This window comes from Polypterus senegalus, chromosome 5 (genome assembly GCF_016835505.1).
Source record: "Polypterus senegalus isolate Bchr_013 chromosome 5, ASM1683550v1, whole genome shotgun sequence".
In the NCBI taxonomy this organism is placed as follows: domain Eukaryota; kingdom Metazoa; phylum Chordata; class Cladistia; order Polypteriformes; family Polypteridae; genus Polypterus; species Polypterus senegalus.
The window spans coordinates 196,508,599-196,527,826 of record NC_053158.1 but is presented as its reverse complement, the minus strand read 5'-3'; the positions used below and the strand labels follow the sequence as shown (position 1 = coordinate 196,527,826).

Sequence of the window (19,228 nt, the reverse complement as noted above, 5' to 3'; positions counted from 1 at the left end):
ATTTAGCAAATTGATCTAGTAATAAAAAAAATCTGATGTAGAATGGGACAAGGTTTAGAGAGGTCAAGGTTTGAGTCAGAAAGATGCGCATTTAATACATTAGGACATCCTCGACCAAAAGAAGCTGCTAGTAGATAATGACGAACAAAGAGACTTGTCGGGCACTCCACCAAGGGGTCTTGCCTGGCACTGTGACAAGGGACGCTGCCTGGTGCCTTGTGTGGCAATATGAATTAACATTTACAGATTTCAACGCAGTTTGCTTTTTATCTTACACCAGTAACGGCGCACTGCGATAACGCAGTGAAATTAACTTATAGTTTTCATTCTCTTTCTTTCTCTGTACGTTTAGAATTCATTTGCTCAGAGGTTGATTTGCTTGCTGCTTCCTGAGCAGTTCTTCTTGTCTCCACCCTAGCGGCCCGCTTCTTCTCTTCTTTCGTTAGCATCTTTTCGCATTAAAACTAATTAAGTCAGTGTTTGTGTTACAATTACTTAGTACGTTTTATTTCATTTTTCACTTAAGCTGGCACTTAAGTGTTCAATCTGCCTCAAGAATGATTTAAGATATGAAGAGGTAGGGGAAGTGACGGTGAAGGTGGTAGGGATGAGAACGGCGGACGGCCGCCCTTCTGGCCGCTGCCAATAGTTGATTCCACAATAAAATAACATAAAAATAAAAAGATTAATAACCTTGGAGGTCAATCATCACCCCGAAAGTGGATAGTAGACGTGACATAGTATACTGTGTACCAAATTTCAGGTCAATAGGTCCAACGGTTTGCGAGCTACAGGTGACTAAAAATCCTGAACAGACAAACGGACAGCCACAGTAGCCTATTATATAAAAAGATTTAAGATATCTGCAATAAATTTTGAGATATCTCAAATGCATTTCAAGATTTCTCAAAACAGAATTTTCACATATCTCCAGATAGCTGTGCTTATGAGCAGCAAAATTAGTATTTAGAGATATCTCACAAATGACTGTCAGATATCGTAATATGTAATTAACTTTTTAAGATCTCTGAAACTCATTTTGGAATATCTTAAAATGAGTTCCTTTACATTTTAAGGTATGTGCAATACATTCTGAGATATCTCAAACACATTTCAAGGAATCTCAAAATTATCCATTCATCCATTATCCAACCTGCTATATCCTAACTACAGGGTCACGGGGGTCTGCTGGAGCCAATTCCAGTCAACATAGGGCGCAAGGCAGGAGAAAAACCTTGAGCAGGGCGCCAGCCCACCACAGGGCACACACACAAACAGGCACCCACACACCAAGCACACACCAGGGACAATTTAGGATCGCCAGTGCACCTAACCTGCATGTCTTTGGACTGTGGGAGGAAACCCACACAGACACGGGGAGAACATGCAAACTCCACACAGGGAGGACCCGGGAAGTGAACCCGGGTCTCCTAACTGCGAGGCAGCAGTGCTACCACTCTATTTGAGAAATTGCAAAATGAGCAAGAAGCAATTTTGAGATTTCTTGAAATGTGCTTCAAATATCTGAACATGCACAGGAAGCCGCTTTGAGATATCTGGAAGTGTATTTGAGAAAAATTCAATTGTATTTCATATATCTGAAAAATGCTGTTGAGAAATCTTGAACTAATTTACAGTCTTATTAAAGACTAGCTGTGTAAGCCCATGTGCTGTTAAAAGCCCAGGGTCCTAGAAACTAATGAAATCGTCAAAAAATAAATTGAAATGTAGAGATGTCAGGTAATTGAAAGGAACTACTCTGGGCATCCTCTCCTAGGAGGTTTTGTTATGTCGAAGTGCACACCTTGCTTGTGCATTAGCGGCACAAGGAAAAGTAAAAGGGATACCATTTTGCCGATGTGTTCGCCTACCTTCTGTAATTAGAGGCTAAGCGTCTTTGTCTTTCTTCAGAGGTTTCAGTTTGCTGATGTACTCACCTTGCTTGTGTATTAGAGGCGGGAGGAAAAGTAAAAGGGATACCGTTTTGCCGTCGTTAGCAGCTATTTTGTCTTGGTAGAGTGATATTTTACTCTACTTTCCCCTTTTTGTATTATTAATATGTAGCCTTTGTCAGAATGCCTCAAATCTTACAGACTTACAACTGTTTATAACACATTGTAGTATATAACCTTACCTTCTACATTTATAACCTCAGGCAATTAGGTGTAGTAAAAGACAAGCAGGAGTTAAGTTATAATTTAAATAATGTATTATTGATTATATTCATAAAATAATAACAATTTACAAAGTACAAATGCACACTAGCAACCATACAACCTGATAAATGTTGATATATAGTTTCAGGCAGCACACAGGCTTGTTAGTTCCTGAAAATGTCTCTAGTTAAGGCATCGTTTTGTGGTCAGCTTTCTTCAGAACAGGCCGCATGCCTGTCTCAATATGGCTGCTGAGCTGTGCTCTTCATTGTGTTGTCCTTTTCAGTTCATGATGTGAGATGGTCTTTCATCAGTTTGGTAAGAGAGAAAGAGAAGGATGGGGTAAAGCAAGCAAATTTATAGATTTTCTGTCCCACCCCTACAGCCAATAGGGCATCATGGTACTTGAAGGCTTCTGATACAAGCCCATTCCAAACAGCCATACTTCAGACCAATGGGGCACAGAATACCATCACACCTGACCCCAAAACCATTTGTTCAGCTGAAGTTTGCCAGATAGGCAGTCCTTTGGGGATTGATTGAGAGAGTCATGCAGAGAATCACTTACCACACTTGTTTGAGGAATTTCCCCCAACCCTAAAATTCACTATCTTGACTTAGTCCTGGTGGGGTAACCATAAATGCTTCTGTCTAATGAAATACTAATATTACATATGTTTTGTTACAAATAAAGACATACAAATGTATTTTTGAAATACCTAAAATACCTTTTTAGATATCTCAAATTAGGGCGGCACTGTGGCGCAGTGGGTAGCATTGTTGCCTTGCAGTAAGGAGACCCGGGTTCACTTCCTTTCGTCCTCCCTGTGTGGAGTTTGCATGTTCTTCCCATGTCTGCGTGGGTTTCCTCCTGGTACTCCTGTCTCCTCCCACAGTCCAAAGACATGCAGGTTAGGTGCATTGGCGATCCCGTGTGTGTGCCCTGCGGTGGGCTGGCGCCCTGCCTGGGGTTTGTTTCCTGCCTTGCACCCTGTGTTGCTTGGGATTGGCTCCAGTGGACCCCTGTTACCCTGTAGTTAGGATATAGCAGGTTGGATAATGAATGGATGGATATCTCAAATTCATTTCATGATATCTGAAAATGGGTCTCATAAAATGTACCTTCAAGATATCCCAAATTGTATTTCAAGATATCTCAAATCCATTTTAAGATATCTTTAAAAAAACATGAAATTATTTCAAGATATCTCATTAGAATGTTCAGATATCAGCAATACAATGTAAAATATCTGAAATACATTTCCAGTATCTCGAAACAGCTTCCTGTACATTTTCAGATATCTGAAACACATTTCAAGATATCTCAAAATCACTTCCTACTCCTTTGAAGATATCTTATATTAAACAGGAAGTGCCAGGAGATATCTTGAAATGTATTTGAGATATCTTAAAATGCATGCAAGGTCAATTTAAGATATCTGAAAATTCATCCATCCATCCATCCATTTTCTAACCCGCTGAATCCGAATACAGGGTCACGGGGGTCTGCTGGAGCCAATCCCAGCCAACACAGGGCGCAAGGCAGGAACCAATCCTGGGCAGGGCGCCAACCCACCGCAGGACACACACATACACACCCACACACCAAGCACACACTAGGGCCAATTTAGAATCGCCAATCCACCTAACCTGCATGTCTTTGGATTGTGGGAGGAAACCGGAGCGCCCGGAGGAAACCCACGCAGACACGGGGAGAACATGCAAACTCCACGCAGGGAGGACGAAAGGAAGTTAACCCGGGTCATCTGAGATATATTGAAATGCAGATGCAGTTATTCTGAGATGTCTTTGTTTGTTTCCTGCCCTGTGCTGGTAGGGATTGGCTCCAGAAGACCCCCGTGACCCTGTAGTTAGGATATAGTGGGTTGGATAATGGGTGGATGGATATAGAGCAGGGGTGTGAAACTCCGGGTGGCAGTGGCTGCAGGTTTTCATGCTAAGCCTTTTTCTAATCAGTGATCAGTTTTCACTGCTAATTAACTCCTTTTACATTCATTTTAATATCCCTATTTTTAAGGATTCAGTCCTCTGAATTGATTCTTTTCTTCATTAAATGACAGCCAAACAGAAATGAGACATGAAACGAGCCAACAGATGACCAGCTTAATTGGGATTTCAAACTCCAACCAATTTCATTCCAACCAATCTCTTAATTGAGAAGATTATTCTTGCTGTTAATTAAACCCGTTATTTATTTCCATGGCGTGTCGCTGCTCTCATTCTGCCATATCAGACATTTCCAAAACTGTTGATTTTTCTGTTTTTTTCTAAGAACACCGTCAAACTGTTTTGGTGACCTGAGAGATCAACCTTACTGAGACTGTCAACTTTCTTTATTTTCAGATATTGTGTGGTGTACATTAGAGGGTCAGCTCAAGTTGGACGGTTGGGAGACAAAGTCAGAGAGGCGAGATTGCGTTGGTTTGGACATGTGCAGAGGAGAGATTATGGGTATATTGGGAGAAGGATGCTAATAAGGTTAGAGCTGCCAGGGAAGAGGAGTAGAGGAAGGCCTAAGAGAAGGTTTATGGATGTGGTGAGAGAGGACAAGAAAGGTGATGGGTGTGACAGAACAAGATGGATGGAAAAAGATGATCTGCTGTGGTAATCCCTAACGGGAGCAGCTGAAAGAAGAAGACGAAGATATTGTGTGGTGGGCACAGGTGGCGGCTCATTTTGTGTCTCACTATTATTTGGCTGCTAATTAATGACAAAGAAACAACTAAGGGGCCTGAGTCAAGTTAATTAAAATTAAGGCAAAAGAAGTTAATTAGGAGCAAAAACTGGTCACTAATTAAGAAGATGGTTAGAATAAAAACCTGCAGCCACTGAGGCCCTCCAGGACCAGAGTTCGACATCCATGGTATAGAGAGAAAGGAGACTTTCTCCCCAATATAAATGCTTATTCTGAAATATTAATTAGATCCTGCCAGGTTTTAAAAAAGAGATCCTCTTTTTTTTATGATACCTTGAAATGTATTTGAGATAGCTCTAAATGAACAGCAAGTTATTTTGTGAGATCTCTAAATGCATTTCAGATATTCGAAAATAGACAAGAAGGTATTGTGAGATATCCGGATACGCATTTGAGACATCGTACATTTAATTCTAGATATCAATGCAGGTTAGGTTCATTGGCGATTCTAAATTGTCCCTGGTGTGTGTGTGTGCCCTGCGGTGGGGTGGCATCCTGCCCGGGGTTTGTTTCCTGCCTTGTGCTCTGTGTTGGCTGGGATTGGCTCCAGCAGACTCCCGTGAACCTGTAGTTAGGATATAGTGGGTTGGATAATGGAAGGATGGGGTAAAGCAAGCAAATTTATAGATTTTCTGTCCCACCCCTACAGCCAATAGGACGTCATGGTACTTGAAGGATTCTGATACAAGCCCATTCCATAGTGGGTTGGATAATGGATGGATGGATATCCGTAAATGCTATTCTGATATCCTGAAATAAGTTCATGTCATTTTAAAGATATCTTAAAATATATTTCCAGATATCTTGAAAATAAAATGCAAGTACTGTTGTAGTGTCCCTCCCTGCATAACTTTTGAAGAGCTGCTCTTCTCAAAACTCACAACGCTCTTGTCTAAGATGAACATTTTAATTCCATTTCCTCAAAGCTGCTTGTCTTCTTAAATCAATGTACAAGTGTCACAGTCGAGGAGTCGATTTCATCCACAGTTCCCCTGGTTGATGAGGTCTTTCCTTCTGATTTCCATGGCAACCTTATCTTACCCACAATGCACTGTGAAGTATTAGCAAGTCCTCTATTCTAGGTCACTGAAACTCTTCATCTTATACTTGACAAGATTGTTAATTTCATAAATGATCTTAATGGCTAGACTGGAGTATGAGCACTGGGTTTAAACATAACCCCCAATTCCAAAAAAAATTGGGACAGTAGGGAAAATGCTAATAAAAACAAAACGTGTAACTTGTAAATTTTGTTAACGGTGCTACTGAATATTTAAAATTCTACAACAATGTTTTACATTGTGAATTTAGTAGCTTCTTTTAATATCTATTGAAGTCAAATGTATTGAGTACATTATGCTTCAAAAAACTTGGAATAGTCAAATGTTTGCCACTGCGTAACATCGCCATGTCTTTATATTACTTATTAAGCGTTAGGGCACTGATGACACCAGCTAAGTTTAACAAGTAGAGATTTCCCACATTCATCCATTATGGAAGTCATCAGCAGAAAATTTGTAAAATTGTAAAGCTGTCATATTTTGCACTTCATAATGTCCCATATAATAATAGTCGTAATAGTCCCACCGTCTCCTGCCCATATAACATAGCTGGTCTCACCCAGCCTGCCTGCCTGCACTTTCTTTTTCACTATTCTTCTACAATCCCCATTACTCTGTACTGTTGATGCCAAGTATTTAAACTCATCCACCTTTGCCAACTCTACTCCCGGCATCATCCTCACTATTCCACTGACCTCCCTCTCATTCACACCCATGTATTCTGTCTTGGTGGTCCTACTGACCTTCATTCCTCTCCTCTCTAGGACAGATCTCCACCACACCAGGGTCTCGTCAACCTGCTCCCTACTCCTGCTAAAGATCACAATGTCATCAGCAAACATCATAGTCCATGGGGACTCCTGTCTAATCTCATCTGTCAGCCTGTCCATCACCATTGCAAAAAGAAAAGGGCTCAGAGCCGATCCCTGATGTAATCTCACCTCCGTCACTCCTACCATAGACCTCACCACGGTCACACTTCCCTTATACATATCCCTTATAACTCTTACGTACTTCTCTACCACTCCCAACTTCCTCATATAATACCACAGCTCCTCTCTCCTCACCCTGTCATATGCTTTCTCCAGGTCCATAAAGACGCAGTGCAACTCTTTCTGGCCTTCTCTAAAATTCTCCATCGACATCCTCAGAGCAAACATCACATCTGTGGTGCTCTTTCTTGCCATGAAACCATACTGCTGCTCACTAATCATCACCTCCCTTCTTAACTGAGCTTCCACTACTCTTTCCCATAACTTCATGCTGTGTCTCATCAATTTTATTCCCCTGTAGTTACTACATTTTTGCCTATCCTCCTTATTCTTAAATATCAGCACCAGTAAACCTCTTCTCCACTCCTCAGGCAGCCCCTCACTTTCCAAGATTCCATTAAACAATCTGGTTTAAAAAGTACATTATGTTCAGTATTTAAACAAAATGTGGTATTTTGTCCTGTTATTCTTTACATGAGTAATTACAGGTACACTTTGTGTCTTACAAATTATGGATGCCTGTGGGTTCATTTGAGCAGAAACAGACCTTTGAAATTTGATTATGTTGCATGACAGAATTCTTTTTTTTTTTGTTCACATTGGGAAGCAAACCCCCATCCTAATCAGCCATTTTATTCTAAAAATGAGTGCAGGACTTTTATGCATTCATTTGCAAACTCACTAAATAAACAGAAAAACTTGATCTTTTTTAGCAGCAGGTATCTAGAAAAAAACATCTTAGAAAATTTAAATAATCTTCAAATATTTCAAAATATAAACATGTTTCTTCTATTGTTCCTAAAACTCCCCAGCCCAGTTACCGAGTCTGGTGTCTGTTATCACTCATTGTTCTTTCTCTTTATGAGAATTCATCCTCTGTCTCATGCAGACTATTCCAAGAATTTACCGACAAATTATCCGGTTAAGTCACGCTGTGAACAAAAAAGTCCACATCCTGAGAAATGTGAGCCAGCAAACCAAGAGCGAATAGGATTTCTGGGAATTTAAAGTGAATGCTTATTGCTTGAACAAAAATATAAAATTATCAGAACAAGCATACAAAACCACACAAGAGCCTCAGGTGACATGTGTTGATGTTAATGCAAGTGAACGAATTATGAGAGGACGTGGGATATGTAATACAATGACTGCCTGGAGGGCCGAGAGACGTGTGCAAGTCCTCCATTAGAATCAGGCCTGTGCTTTAATCACAGTATCTAGTGACCAACTTATTACACTTCATCACCTTAGTGTCGTTTTAATGGAGATAGAGCGTCTTAATGAAGATTACAGTGTGGATCCAGTGCAGTCTCCAGAATACTGTGCTTTCTGAAAGTATTCAAACCCCTTCACTTTCTGCCCACTTTATTATGCTGTAGTTTTAATTTTTAAATGGATACATTTGACATTTTTGCCCATCAATCTACACTCTGTAATCCATAATGACAAAGTAAAACATGCTTTCATAAAGGTGTGCTTTTCTTCTTCTTCTTCTTCTTCTTTGTCTTCTTCACTTTATCTTCTTCTTTGTATTTGTTTTCTTCTTCATCTTCTTCGTTTTCTTCTAAATCTTCTTGTTTGTCTTTGTCTTATTCTTCTTTGTCTTCTTCTTCATTTTTCTTCTTTGTATTTGTTTGGTTCTACTTCTGCTTCTTCTTCATCATCATCTCCTTCTTTGTCTTCTTCATTGTTTTCTTTTTCAACATCTTCTTCTTCATCTTTTTCTTTGTCTTTGTCTTCTCTTCTTCATTTTGATTTCTCTTTGCCTTTGTCTTGTTCTACTTCTTCTTCATCTTTGTCTTCTTCTTTGTTTTCTTCTTCATCATCTTCTTCTTTGTCTTTTTCAATGTTTTCTTCTTCATCATCTTTTTCTTCATCTATGTCTTTGTCTGTTCTACTTCTTATTCTTCATCATCTTTTCCCACTTCTATGGAGGGTCCATGTTCTTGATCCACCTTCTCTCAACACCATGGTCCTGCACCTTCTCCCCAGTCAAACCCTTCTCCTTCAGACCTTCTTTTACTTTATCCATCCACCTTCGCTTTGGGCTCCCTCGCTTTTTCTTCCCTTTGTGAGACATGCCCGGACACCATCAGACAGACACTGCATCTTTATAAAAAGTTCTTTTATTTGTTCCTCCATCACTAACACAACTCAGTCCCACACAGTCCACTGGGCCTTCTTGCCCCAATCACCTTGATACTAGGCCTCTCTCACTCTGTCCCTTGGACCACCTTTCCTCTTTCTCCGTGGGAGCCTTGTCCTGCTCCCACTCCCGACTCTAGCTCTCCGACTGTAGGAAGGCGGGCTCTTTAATTCTCCCCCGGATGTGCTCCAGGTGCTCCCTCTGACGTCACTTCCTGGTGTGGCAGAAGAACACTTGGAAGCACTCCGGGCGACCCTGGAGGGATTCTCCTCCATATTCCCAGGTGTGGCGGAAGTAAATCCATCCCGGGCCTCCTAAGACTCGGGGCGCCCTCTGGCGGTGGCCACAGGTTAAAATAGGCGTAAGCCTCCTTGTTCCTTTCCTGTGGTCCTCCTCTGTTCCAGGACGGTTGCCCCCTCGTGGCCTAGAGGACATATGTGCCACTTTCCGGTCCCTCCAGGCGTCCTGGCTGGGTCGTAGCCCCAGCGACTCGCCACACTGCCCCACCACCAGCGAAGACACGTCGGTCGGAGCAACTCGTCCCAGCTCATCCCCGAAGCGGGTCCCACCGCTCGTCCAGGGTCCGGTCCTGCAACACTCACAGAAACGGGGGCAGAGAGGTGGCCTAGACACCACTACTTGGTGTCCTCTCGTGCCTCGCACAGGTCGTGCTCCTCCCTCTTACTGTCACCCTGAGACTTGTCTTTTTTGCACCACCTCCAAGGTTTTTGTGCCCCTTTGGGTTGAGCCACTCGCCCCTCAGTAGCCTCCGCCAGCTGTGGTCGCGCCCCATCGCCAGTGAAGAGTCCTCTGTTGAAGTGGCCCGTCCAGCGAGGGCAGGTTCCCAATGGAGCAGGGCCTAGTGCATGTCCGGAGTCCAGTCCTGTAATTAAAAACAGAGAGAGGTGCAGAAGCGCTGCCTGGACTTCACCTCCTGACGCCCCTTCGCACTGCAAAGTGGCAGCGTTCCCCCCACCGACCGGCACCCCGCAACTTGCCTTTTCGGCACCCCCTCCGCGGGTTCCGTGCCGGTCCGACAGTAACCGATGGGTCCGCTCACTCTTTTGTCTCCTCCACTGTCTCTGAGGCTTCCCTCTGCACGCGCAGAGGCTGGCCCGTATCCATAACAGAGCTCACAGGCTCATGACTCACCTTGTGGGAAGCCCCGATTTCATTCCTCGGGTTTCCCCCTTTTTTCTGGGATGCCCTGACGGTTTGAGCCTCCCCACAGGAAAAGAAGTGACCCCTTGCCATCTGCATCCATGTGGATCGACCTACAGCTGATGCTGGCACCGGCTGTGGTGCACTAGGACCCATGGCACTCATCAGCCGGCGTCTAGGCACCACCCCTCCCAAGGGATCAGCCCTTCTCGTCACCTCCACTGTCGGAGTCGTGGCTACTTGTTCTCCGGAACTGCATGATAACGGGAAACAGTCGCTCGCTTGTCCTTTTTTATTTACAGCGCAAGTCTCACTCACCTGCGTCGCCACGTGGGACAAGCCAATGATTCCAGCGTCGCGTTGCTCCGCCCCCTGACGTGGCAGTATTGCCGTCCTCTTCAGCTCGACTAAGCCGTCTCGGAGGTCGTGTACTACCTGTAATAGTGAATCGGCGCCCCGAAGGGAATCCTCCGCAGCACGCCGAGCCACAGACACAAACAGGGCGTTAGCCGACGCGTGACTTACCGGTAAATCGGTCACTCTTGCCGGCTTCGCCCTGTGGAGCTCTCTTCCAGGTTGTCCTCTGCCTTCCCCTTGCTCGAGATGGACGTTCCTAGGTCCCACCTCTCTCCAATTATCGGCGGGCACACAAGACACGCCTTACAATGCCTTGCCTGTCACGGGGAGGGACTTCAGGTCCGCCTTCACCTTCTCCCTTCTCCAGAGGGGTCGAGGAGACCGGCTGCAGCACCTCTGCCACTGCCTCTCGAGATGCAGCGGATCCTCCCTTCCTTCCAGCGTCGCTGCCCCAGCCTCCTTGTGCGGATCGACACAGCCATGCCGGCGACGCGGACCCAGGCAGGCCCCACCTGAAACACAGACGCCGGGCTCGGCACGCCCAAGCCTCTCGGGCCGACTGTCACCGGGCGTGGGAATTACCTCCTGGATCCCATCTTTGGGTGCATCACATCGCCTGCCGACCTTTTTCATGGCTGTGCCGTCCCCGTTTCTTATGGGAGCAGTGACCACTGGGGAGTCCGCCGCTCTCCTGCCTTGGCTGCTGTTTCTGTCCCCCAACGGGTGGGATATGAAGCTCTTGCGAACCTCTCGTGGCCCCTGGGTGATCTGCAATCCGTCCACGGTGCGTGTGTGGGCCGCATCCATGCGGCGAGTGTGTGCGGTCGTCTGAGGTGCCGGGCAGCTCACAAAATATTTATTTTTGGGGTCCTCTGCCTTGTAATAGGCAGAAGGTCCCTGTTCGGGCGCCATTGTGAAACATGCCCAGACACCATCAGACAAACACCGCATCTTTATAAAAAGTTCTTTTATTTGTTCCTCCATCACTAACACAACTCAGTCCCGCACAGTCCACTGAGCCTTCTTGCCCCAATCATCTTGATACCAGGCCTCTCTCATCTCTGTCCCTTGGACCACCTTTCTTCTTTCTCCGTGGGAGCCTTGTCCTGCTCCCACTCCCGACTCTAGCTCTCCGACTGTAGGAAGGCAGGCCCTTTAATTCTCCCCCGGATGTGTTCCAGGTGCTCCCTCTGACGTCACTTCCTGGTGTGGCGGAAGAGCACTCGGAAGCACTCCGGGCGACCCTGTAGGGATTCTCCTCCATCTTCCCAGGTGTGGCGGAAGTAAATCCATCCCAGGCCTCCTAAGACTCGGGGCGCCCCCTGGTGGTGGCCACAGGTTAAAATAGGCGTAAGCCTCCTTGTTCCTCTCCTGTGGTCCTCCTCTGTTCCAGGGTGGTTGCCCCCTAACCCTAACCCTAACCCTGGAAGACATATGTGCCACTTTCCGGTCCCTCCTGGCGTCCTGGCCGGGTCATAGCCCCAGCGACTCGCCACACCTTGTACATCTAATCACACATATGCCCATGTATTCAGTGTCTCTCCACATCACAAGTCCATGCCAGTTTCAGATATGTGTACACATTTATTAAAAATCAAAAACTGAAGCCTCTCATTTATGAAAGAATTCAGACCCATAGTTCAGTACCTTGTAGAAACCTCTCTGACTGCAATTATAGCTTTCGGTCTTCCTGAGTAAGTCTTGATCAGCTCTGCACACCTAGATTTGGCAAGTTCATCCCATACTTCCTGGTGGATCCTCTCAGGTTCCATTAGATTGGATGGGAAGTGTCTGTAAACTGGCATCTTCAGACCTTCCTACAGATGTTTGATGGAGACTTGATCAGGACTTTGGCTGGGACACTCAAGGACAGTCAGAGGCTTCTCCAGAGGTCACCGTAGAGTTGTCTTGGTTGTATGCTTCAGGTCATTGTCATGCTGAAAGGCGAATCTTTGCCCAAGTCTGAGGTTGTGTGCAGCACTATTGACATGCTTTTCTTCGAAGACCACTCTGTATTTGTCTGTGAGGAGGCTTATTATGTTCCCTCAAGACAGTGGGAGACTCACTGGTCTAAATGTACTCAAGCAGTGCTGTGTTGTTGCTCAAAGGCAGATAGCTAAAGGGCTGCCATTTCATTCTGAACTTTCTGGATACACTTAATCCATTTGTGGCTGCGGAGAACATACAGTATAGAGTGAGGACAGGTCAGGAACCAATTCTGGATTGGACATCAATCCATCACAAGTCATATTCACGCATACCAGGCCATCTTAGAAAGTAATAATTACCTTAACATGCAATTATAATATTGTATAACTAATGAATTAGATCTTGCTTTAGATAATGTCGTCCATGTGCTTTGACTGTTACCAATATACCCCATCAAAGTGTCACCTTAAATATTTTTCTATTTATTTGATTTGGAAAAAAGTATATTTTACCAGAGTGACTTATTCTGATACAGTTTTAACATTTTATATTCTTAAAACAACTTTTCAGCTATTTAAAAGTACATCATGTGTGATTCTGAGTATTGTTTGTGTAAATGTTCTTCAAACTCAAGACTGGCATAATTTTAAAGGTGAGAGACTGCCCTTTAATCTGATAAATGCCAATGGTTTCTAAACTTTTCAGAGCCAGATTTAAGGGCACTGCAGTCTAAGTTCCCAGACTCTTAACTAAGTCACTTTGCAAGATGATTTTAATTACATGAAAAATCTGCAACCATTGAATACAGAAGATGCCTACAAATAAGATAGATAGATAGATAGATAGATAGATAGATAGATAGATAGATAGATAGATAGATAGATAGATAGATAGATAGATAGATAGATAGATAAATGTTAAAGGCATGATATAGAAGATAGATAGATATATAGAAAGGGCATTATATAAAAGATGGATAGATATGGTCTTGAATGTCATCAGTGAATTGTAGGACCTTCTATCCACAGATACACATGTGTCTTTTGAAATGATTAAACCATTTCTTTAACATAATCCATTCTAATTAATACTATCCATAACCATTACCAATTAAAACAACCTATTGTGTCCTTTCCTCTGTCTCGTCTCCCTTATCAATAGACCCCATAAGTGCAGAATCATCAGAGAATTTCTGCAGGTGACCTGACCTGCTGTTACATGTATATGTCTAGTCTGAGGTGTACAGAGTGAAGAGTAAAGCAGACAGGTCTGCTCCTTGTGGTGCTCCAGTATTGCTCACACAGTCCTTGAGAGTCACAAACTGCGGTCTGCCCTGACTGATAGTCCATTGACCAGGACATCACAGGGTCATCCACCAGCACGTCTCTGATTTTACTCCTTAACAGTGATAGCTGGATGGCATTGAAGGCACTGGAGAAATCAAAAAACATGATCCTCACAGTGCTGCTTTGTCCAGGTGAGAATAAGCTTTGTTGAGCAGACCGATAAATGCATCTGTGGCAAATGTATCCATTTTAAATTAAATTTACAACAGAATAAAGAGTGCAGAAATTGAAGAGGTCCGAACACTTACTCAATCCACTGTAACTGTAGCATGAATCAATGGTAGGTCCATCTTCTACATTTCAAAAATTGAAGTCTTCTGTACCACTTTTTTGCAGTTGCCTGGTTAGGGAGCCATGACCCACTCTCCACGTAGCACTTTGTGTTTTGCCTTCTTTGTTCCATGAAGTTGCATTTCTGACCTTCAGCGTTGCTCTGATCTGATTACTTTATTTACTATGTGAGGCAATTTTTGGGCACACATTGCTAAGGTAGAGTGGTACGGTGGCACAGTGGGTAGCGCTGCTGCCTCGCAGTTAGGAGACCCAGGTTCACTTCCTGGGTCCTCCCTGCATGGAATTTGCATGTTCTCCCCGTGTCTGCGTGGGTTTCCTCTCACAGTCCAAAGACATGCAGGTTAGGTGCATTGGCGATTCTAAATTGTCCCTAGTGTGTGTGTGTGTGTGTGTGTGACCTGCGGTGGGCTGGCGCCCTGCGCAGGATTTGTTCCTGCCTTGCACCCTTTGCTGGCTGGGATTGGCTCCAGCAGACCCCCTTGACACTGTAGTTAGGATATAGCGGGTTGGAGAATGACTGACTGACATTGATAAGGTTTAGACAACGGGACCATGGGGCTCCTGTTCTTTATCTTGATATTTCTTTATGGTTCAGTGTTGGTTGGCATTACAGTACTTTGTATTGGTTCACATTCATTTAACACAATTTAAGTGATCACAAAAAATTATTATTATTTGGTTATTAGATCACCAAGGCAGAGCTCCTGCTTAGTGGCCTGAGATGGGCCCGTCAAGGGCTACGTCTCAGTTTTGCCCCTCTAAGCCCCGCATTTGGCCTAGGTGGGGTTGGTAATATCACGCTATATCTTTTATATATATATATATATATATATATATATATATATATATATATATATATATATATATATATATATATATATATATATATATTATGATGCATAATCCATGTTCTAATCTGTTGCAGCTTTCTATTCTTTTGCATTTGTACTGCCATCTGATTTTGCTTCCCTGTGGAGGCCATTAAGCTTATTTGATAATTACTGTGCACTACATGAAAACAATTATACCGTGGAGTTTGAAGATATCACAGACCACAAGATCCATATCAACATACAAGCAGTGTACTACAGTATGTGGTTTAATTTCCTGCTTATCAAGGAAAGGGGAAATATTGAAGTTAACATTTTTACAGAATATACTGGGAGTTATTAAAGCTGCAACCCTGGGGAAAAAAATGCATCATATTGGTTCAGAAACTTGCAGGATGGCTGGGTCATGGTAGAGTTTGAAAATGATTACAAGCTCAACACATCTGCCATCTGGACTTTCTCACAGTGGGTATAAATGGCACCTGCAAAGGGAACCTCACTGGCAGTTTGCGTAATCTTAGGGACCAATTATGTCCCAGTAAAGAGGACGACAGCCGTATGTCCAGCTCTCAGACTTTGAGTGAGGAAAAATTGTGGGAATGTGGAAGGGATTATCCTTCCAGAACATCAGCACTCATGTTCGAGCAGAATATGAATACAGCAATGAAAGTATGGTGTCAGTGGGTAAAGGAGAGTCAGGCCCACCAAAGTGAGGGGTCTGGAAAGCCCCAACGCATAAATGAATAGCCACAGCACAGACCCTAGCCTGACAGGTGTGGCTCTCTTACATTTCTCTGGTGTCCTCACGCATTCTTCAATGCCTTTCCACTTTCCCCTCATTGCTTCAGATACTCTTGAACCTCAACCACAGGCATTTGCAACTGCACTGGTGCCAAGAATGCTGCTCATGGCAGGATGACTGGCAATGTATTGTGTTTTCAGATGAGTCCCGGTTCAATTTACTGCACTATGATGGATGGATCCATGTATGGAGGCACAGCAATGACATTTTCCTGTAGGCATGCATTTTGAAGCATTGTATGGGCCCACCACCAATTGTTTTGTCGTGGAGTGTAATTGAGATCCATTCCAGTTCTTGTCTCATATACATTGACATTATCTTGAACAGCCATCAATGCATTGCAGAGTTGTCATAGGCTAAAGGTGATATCCTTCTTTCAGAGGTTCCCTGGTCACATAATCCAAGTAGGCAATACTCAACCAGAAGTGGCACAAAGCATCCTACAGTTTCTGAATGACCACCATGTGCCATCCTCCCTGGCCTGCTGAGAAGTATCCAGCTGCAGTCCGGACAGTTTTAGGCCTCTGACAGAACCGAGCACTTCAGACACTGTGAGGTTCCAGAACCTCCACATGAGAAACACAATGACGGTTATTTGTACCTCTTGTATAACTAGACAATTAAATAATTTACTAACTGGATTCAGTAGACATTTGTAATGCAATGTGTCACTTTACCTTGACGATTGCATTATTTTTCACAGAAAAAAGTTACATTGACTTATGAAGAAAATAACTATATATATAGTGGCACAGTGGCGTAGTGGGTAGCGCTGCTGCCTTGCAGTTAAGAGACCCAGGTTCGCTTCCCGTGTCCTCCCTGCGTGGAGTTTCCATGTTCTCCCCGTGTCTGCGTGGGTTTCCTCTCACAGTCCAAAGACATGCAGGTTAGGTGCATTGGCGATTCTAAATTGTCCCTAGTGTGTGCGTGCCCTGCGGTGGGCTGGCGCCCTACCCGGGGTTTGTTTTCTGCCTTGCAGCCTGTGTTTGCATTTAGAGGATTTGTACAGACCTTTTCAAAAACTGGCAGGAACTGATCAATAACATTTTAGAATAAGCATTTTAATTGAGGAAACAAATTCTCTCACCTGTTTTTGTTTTATTTATTTATTAATTTATCTATTTACTTATTTTTACTACCTTAAAGTTTTCCTCTGCTGGTCTAGCACTCTTTTTCATGGGTAGGGGTTGATTTGCTTCAAACCAAGTCTTGTAAAACTCAACTTATTTGTATGGAATGTTATCTGATTTTAATAAAATCAATAAAACCCATAAAAAAATAGTAATATATACATTAATAGTTAGATAGATAAATAAGAATAAATGAATATACACCTGAGCTAGGCTGGCGTTCTGCCCGGGGTTTGTTTTCTGCCTTGCACCCTGTGTTAACTGGGATTGGCTCCAGAAGACCCCCGTGACCCTGTAGTTAGGATATAGCGGGTTGAATAATGGATGGAGATCCATTACCTTCCCCGGGATGCTAGATGGCAACCCCCATGGGTTGCAGCAGTGCCTCAGACTCCAGCAGGGCTTCATGGGAGTTGGAGTTTGATGCAGTCCTGCTGGGATCCACAGGCGCCACCAGGGGGTGTTGCAGCAGGAGCTGCTGAGCCCTTATGGGAAGTTATTCCACCACACCTGGAAGTGCTGTCAGAAATGAGTCATTAAGCACCTGGAGCACTTCCTGGTGCCTTATAAAAGGAGCCAGAGTTGGGAGGAGGAGGACGAAGCTTGACCGGAGTAGTGGAAAGAAGAAGTGAAAACCTATATATATATATATATATATATGGATGGGCTGACATGCTTGTAAAATATCTCATTTTTTTCTGTATACCTAAAGTGTTGAACTTCAATTTGTTTTAAGCTGCAGCAGCCAAAATGTGCCCTACTTCAGAAAATATTTTATCTTCCAAATAAAGATGCATACAAAATTCAGGTCACTGTATACCGTATGTGGAACTTACACACTTTTTTCTCTGTCTGTGTGGGCTTTTCTCCAGGCATTCTGCTGTTCCTCCACATCCGCAAGACAAACCTCTTGACGTTAATTAGCTTTAAATTGAAATGCTTATTATTGTGTGTGTGTGTTTCCTGCCCTCCTTTCCAGGGCCGGCTTCTGTGTTCTCTCCAGAACATCCCACTTGCCTGCTATCTGAACTAGAATGAGCAGATGTAAAAGTAGTCTAATGGATGAGTTCCTTTGGCCATTTACTGAAGGTTTTTATAGCATTACTGTATAACTGTCCCTTTATTAGCTGCTGAATTTGCAGCACTTTATCCTGCATGTGGACTGATATAAAATACTTTTTTTTAGAAGTTTACAGTCTGTTTTAGTGCATTTTCCAGGGATTATCAACATAACTGTATAATGGACAGCCATTTGGTTCTTTTCATTGTCGTGTTTACTGTTAACTCCATGCCAAGTCTTTGAAGTGACAGCACTTCACATTTCCACAAACTCTGATCATCTACATTGCTGTTTTGTTTTATGTGTCCACCTTTCTTTAGGTGTCTCTGCTCAACTTACAAACACACGCCTACGCAGAAATACATCCGTGGGAACCCCATTCTGGATGGCACCAGAGGTAAGATGGAATAATAATAACCATACGGGTTTCTTTTAATCTCAGTGAAGAGTAATAATTTAACAGGTGGTACTGAGACATGTTGATCAGAGGAGCACTGGGTGTTTGGAGATCACAAGGATACATTAATGGTTATAATACAATGAGCAACAATTTAGAAAAATAAATGAATAGCATAGCATGGTGGAAATGTGTCGGAGGACGTCAAAGTGAAAAGACATTTAAAATGTACAAAGAGATGATTTTAATAATCTGATTTACTGTAACACACAACATCGCTCTTGTCAAAAGTGTTAAAATCTGCCCCAGCAAAGCACAATTTTTGCCCTACAGTATGCATGCTGGATTTACAGACCATAGTGTAAAACAGGGGCTCCTAAACTTTTGTACGTCAAGTACAACCTGAGGTTAAGTGAGTTGCGTTGCGTACCACCCGCACCTTGTTAAAGAATTGGAAGAAATTATGCATAAAATTAATGAAAAAATTTGTGCATGTACATAAATTGATAAATTCCACCCCGAAACTAAATCCTGCCTTCGGCCTGTATGTGACGCAGTTACCGAAGATGAAATGGTATCGGCTTTGTGCTTAGATCTAGTGACTATGATGCGATACAGCGGCAGAGCACGTATAACAACAAACGCGAGCGGTTTCTGAGAGGCAGAGTTACCGAAGACTAAATAGTGTCGGCATTGTGCTTTCATCTAGTGACCAAAAGCTCAAACAGTTATTAAGAAGTAGAAGTTGACTTCTGCGAAACGGAATTATGGTAGCGTTTAGTATGAACTAAATACTGATTCGAATAATAGGTTTTATTTATTCAGATGATGAAATTTCACACCACACTAAA

At 43.3% G+C, this 19,228-nt stretch overlaps 1 protein-coding gene across 1 annotated transcript in view; it reads left to right on the top strand.

The window, feature by feature from the left end:
* Positions 1-19,228, top strand: part of myo3a (myosin IIIA) — a 390,102-nt gene that overhangs the window by 88,558 nt on the left and 282,316 nt on the right. Inside the window, exon 5 of the mRNA XM_039753913.1 lies at positions 18,301-18,377. Coding sequence (XP_039609847.1) covers positions 18,301-18,377 — 77 coding nt within the window. The remainder of the gene's footprint in view (positions 1-18,300; positions 18,378-19,228) is intronic.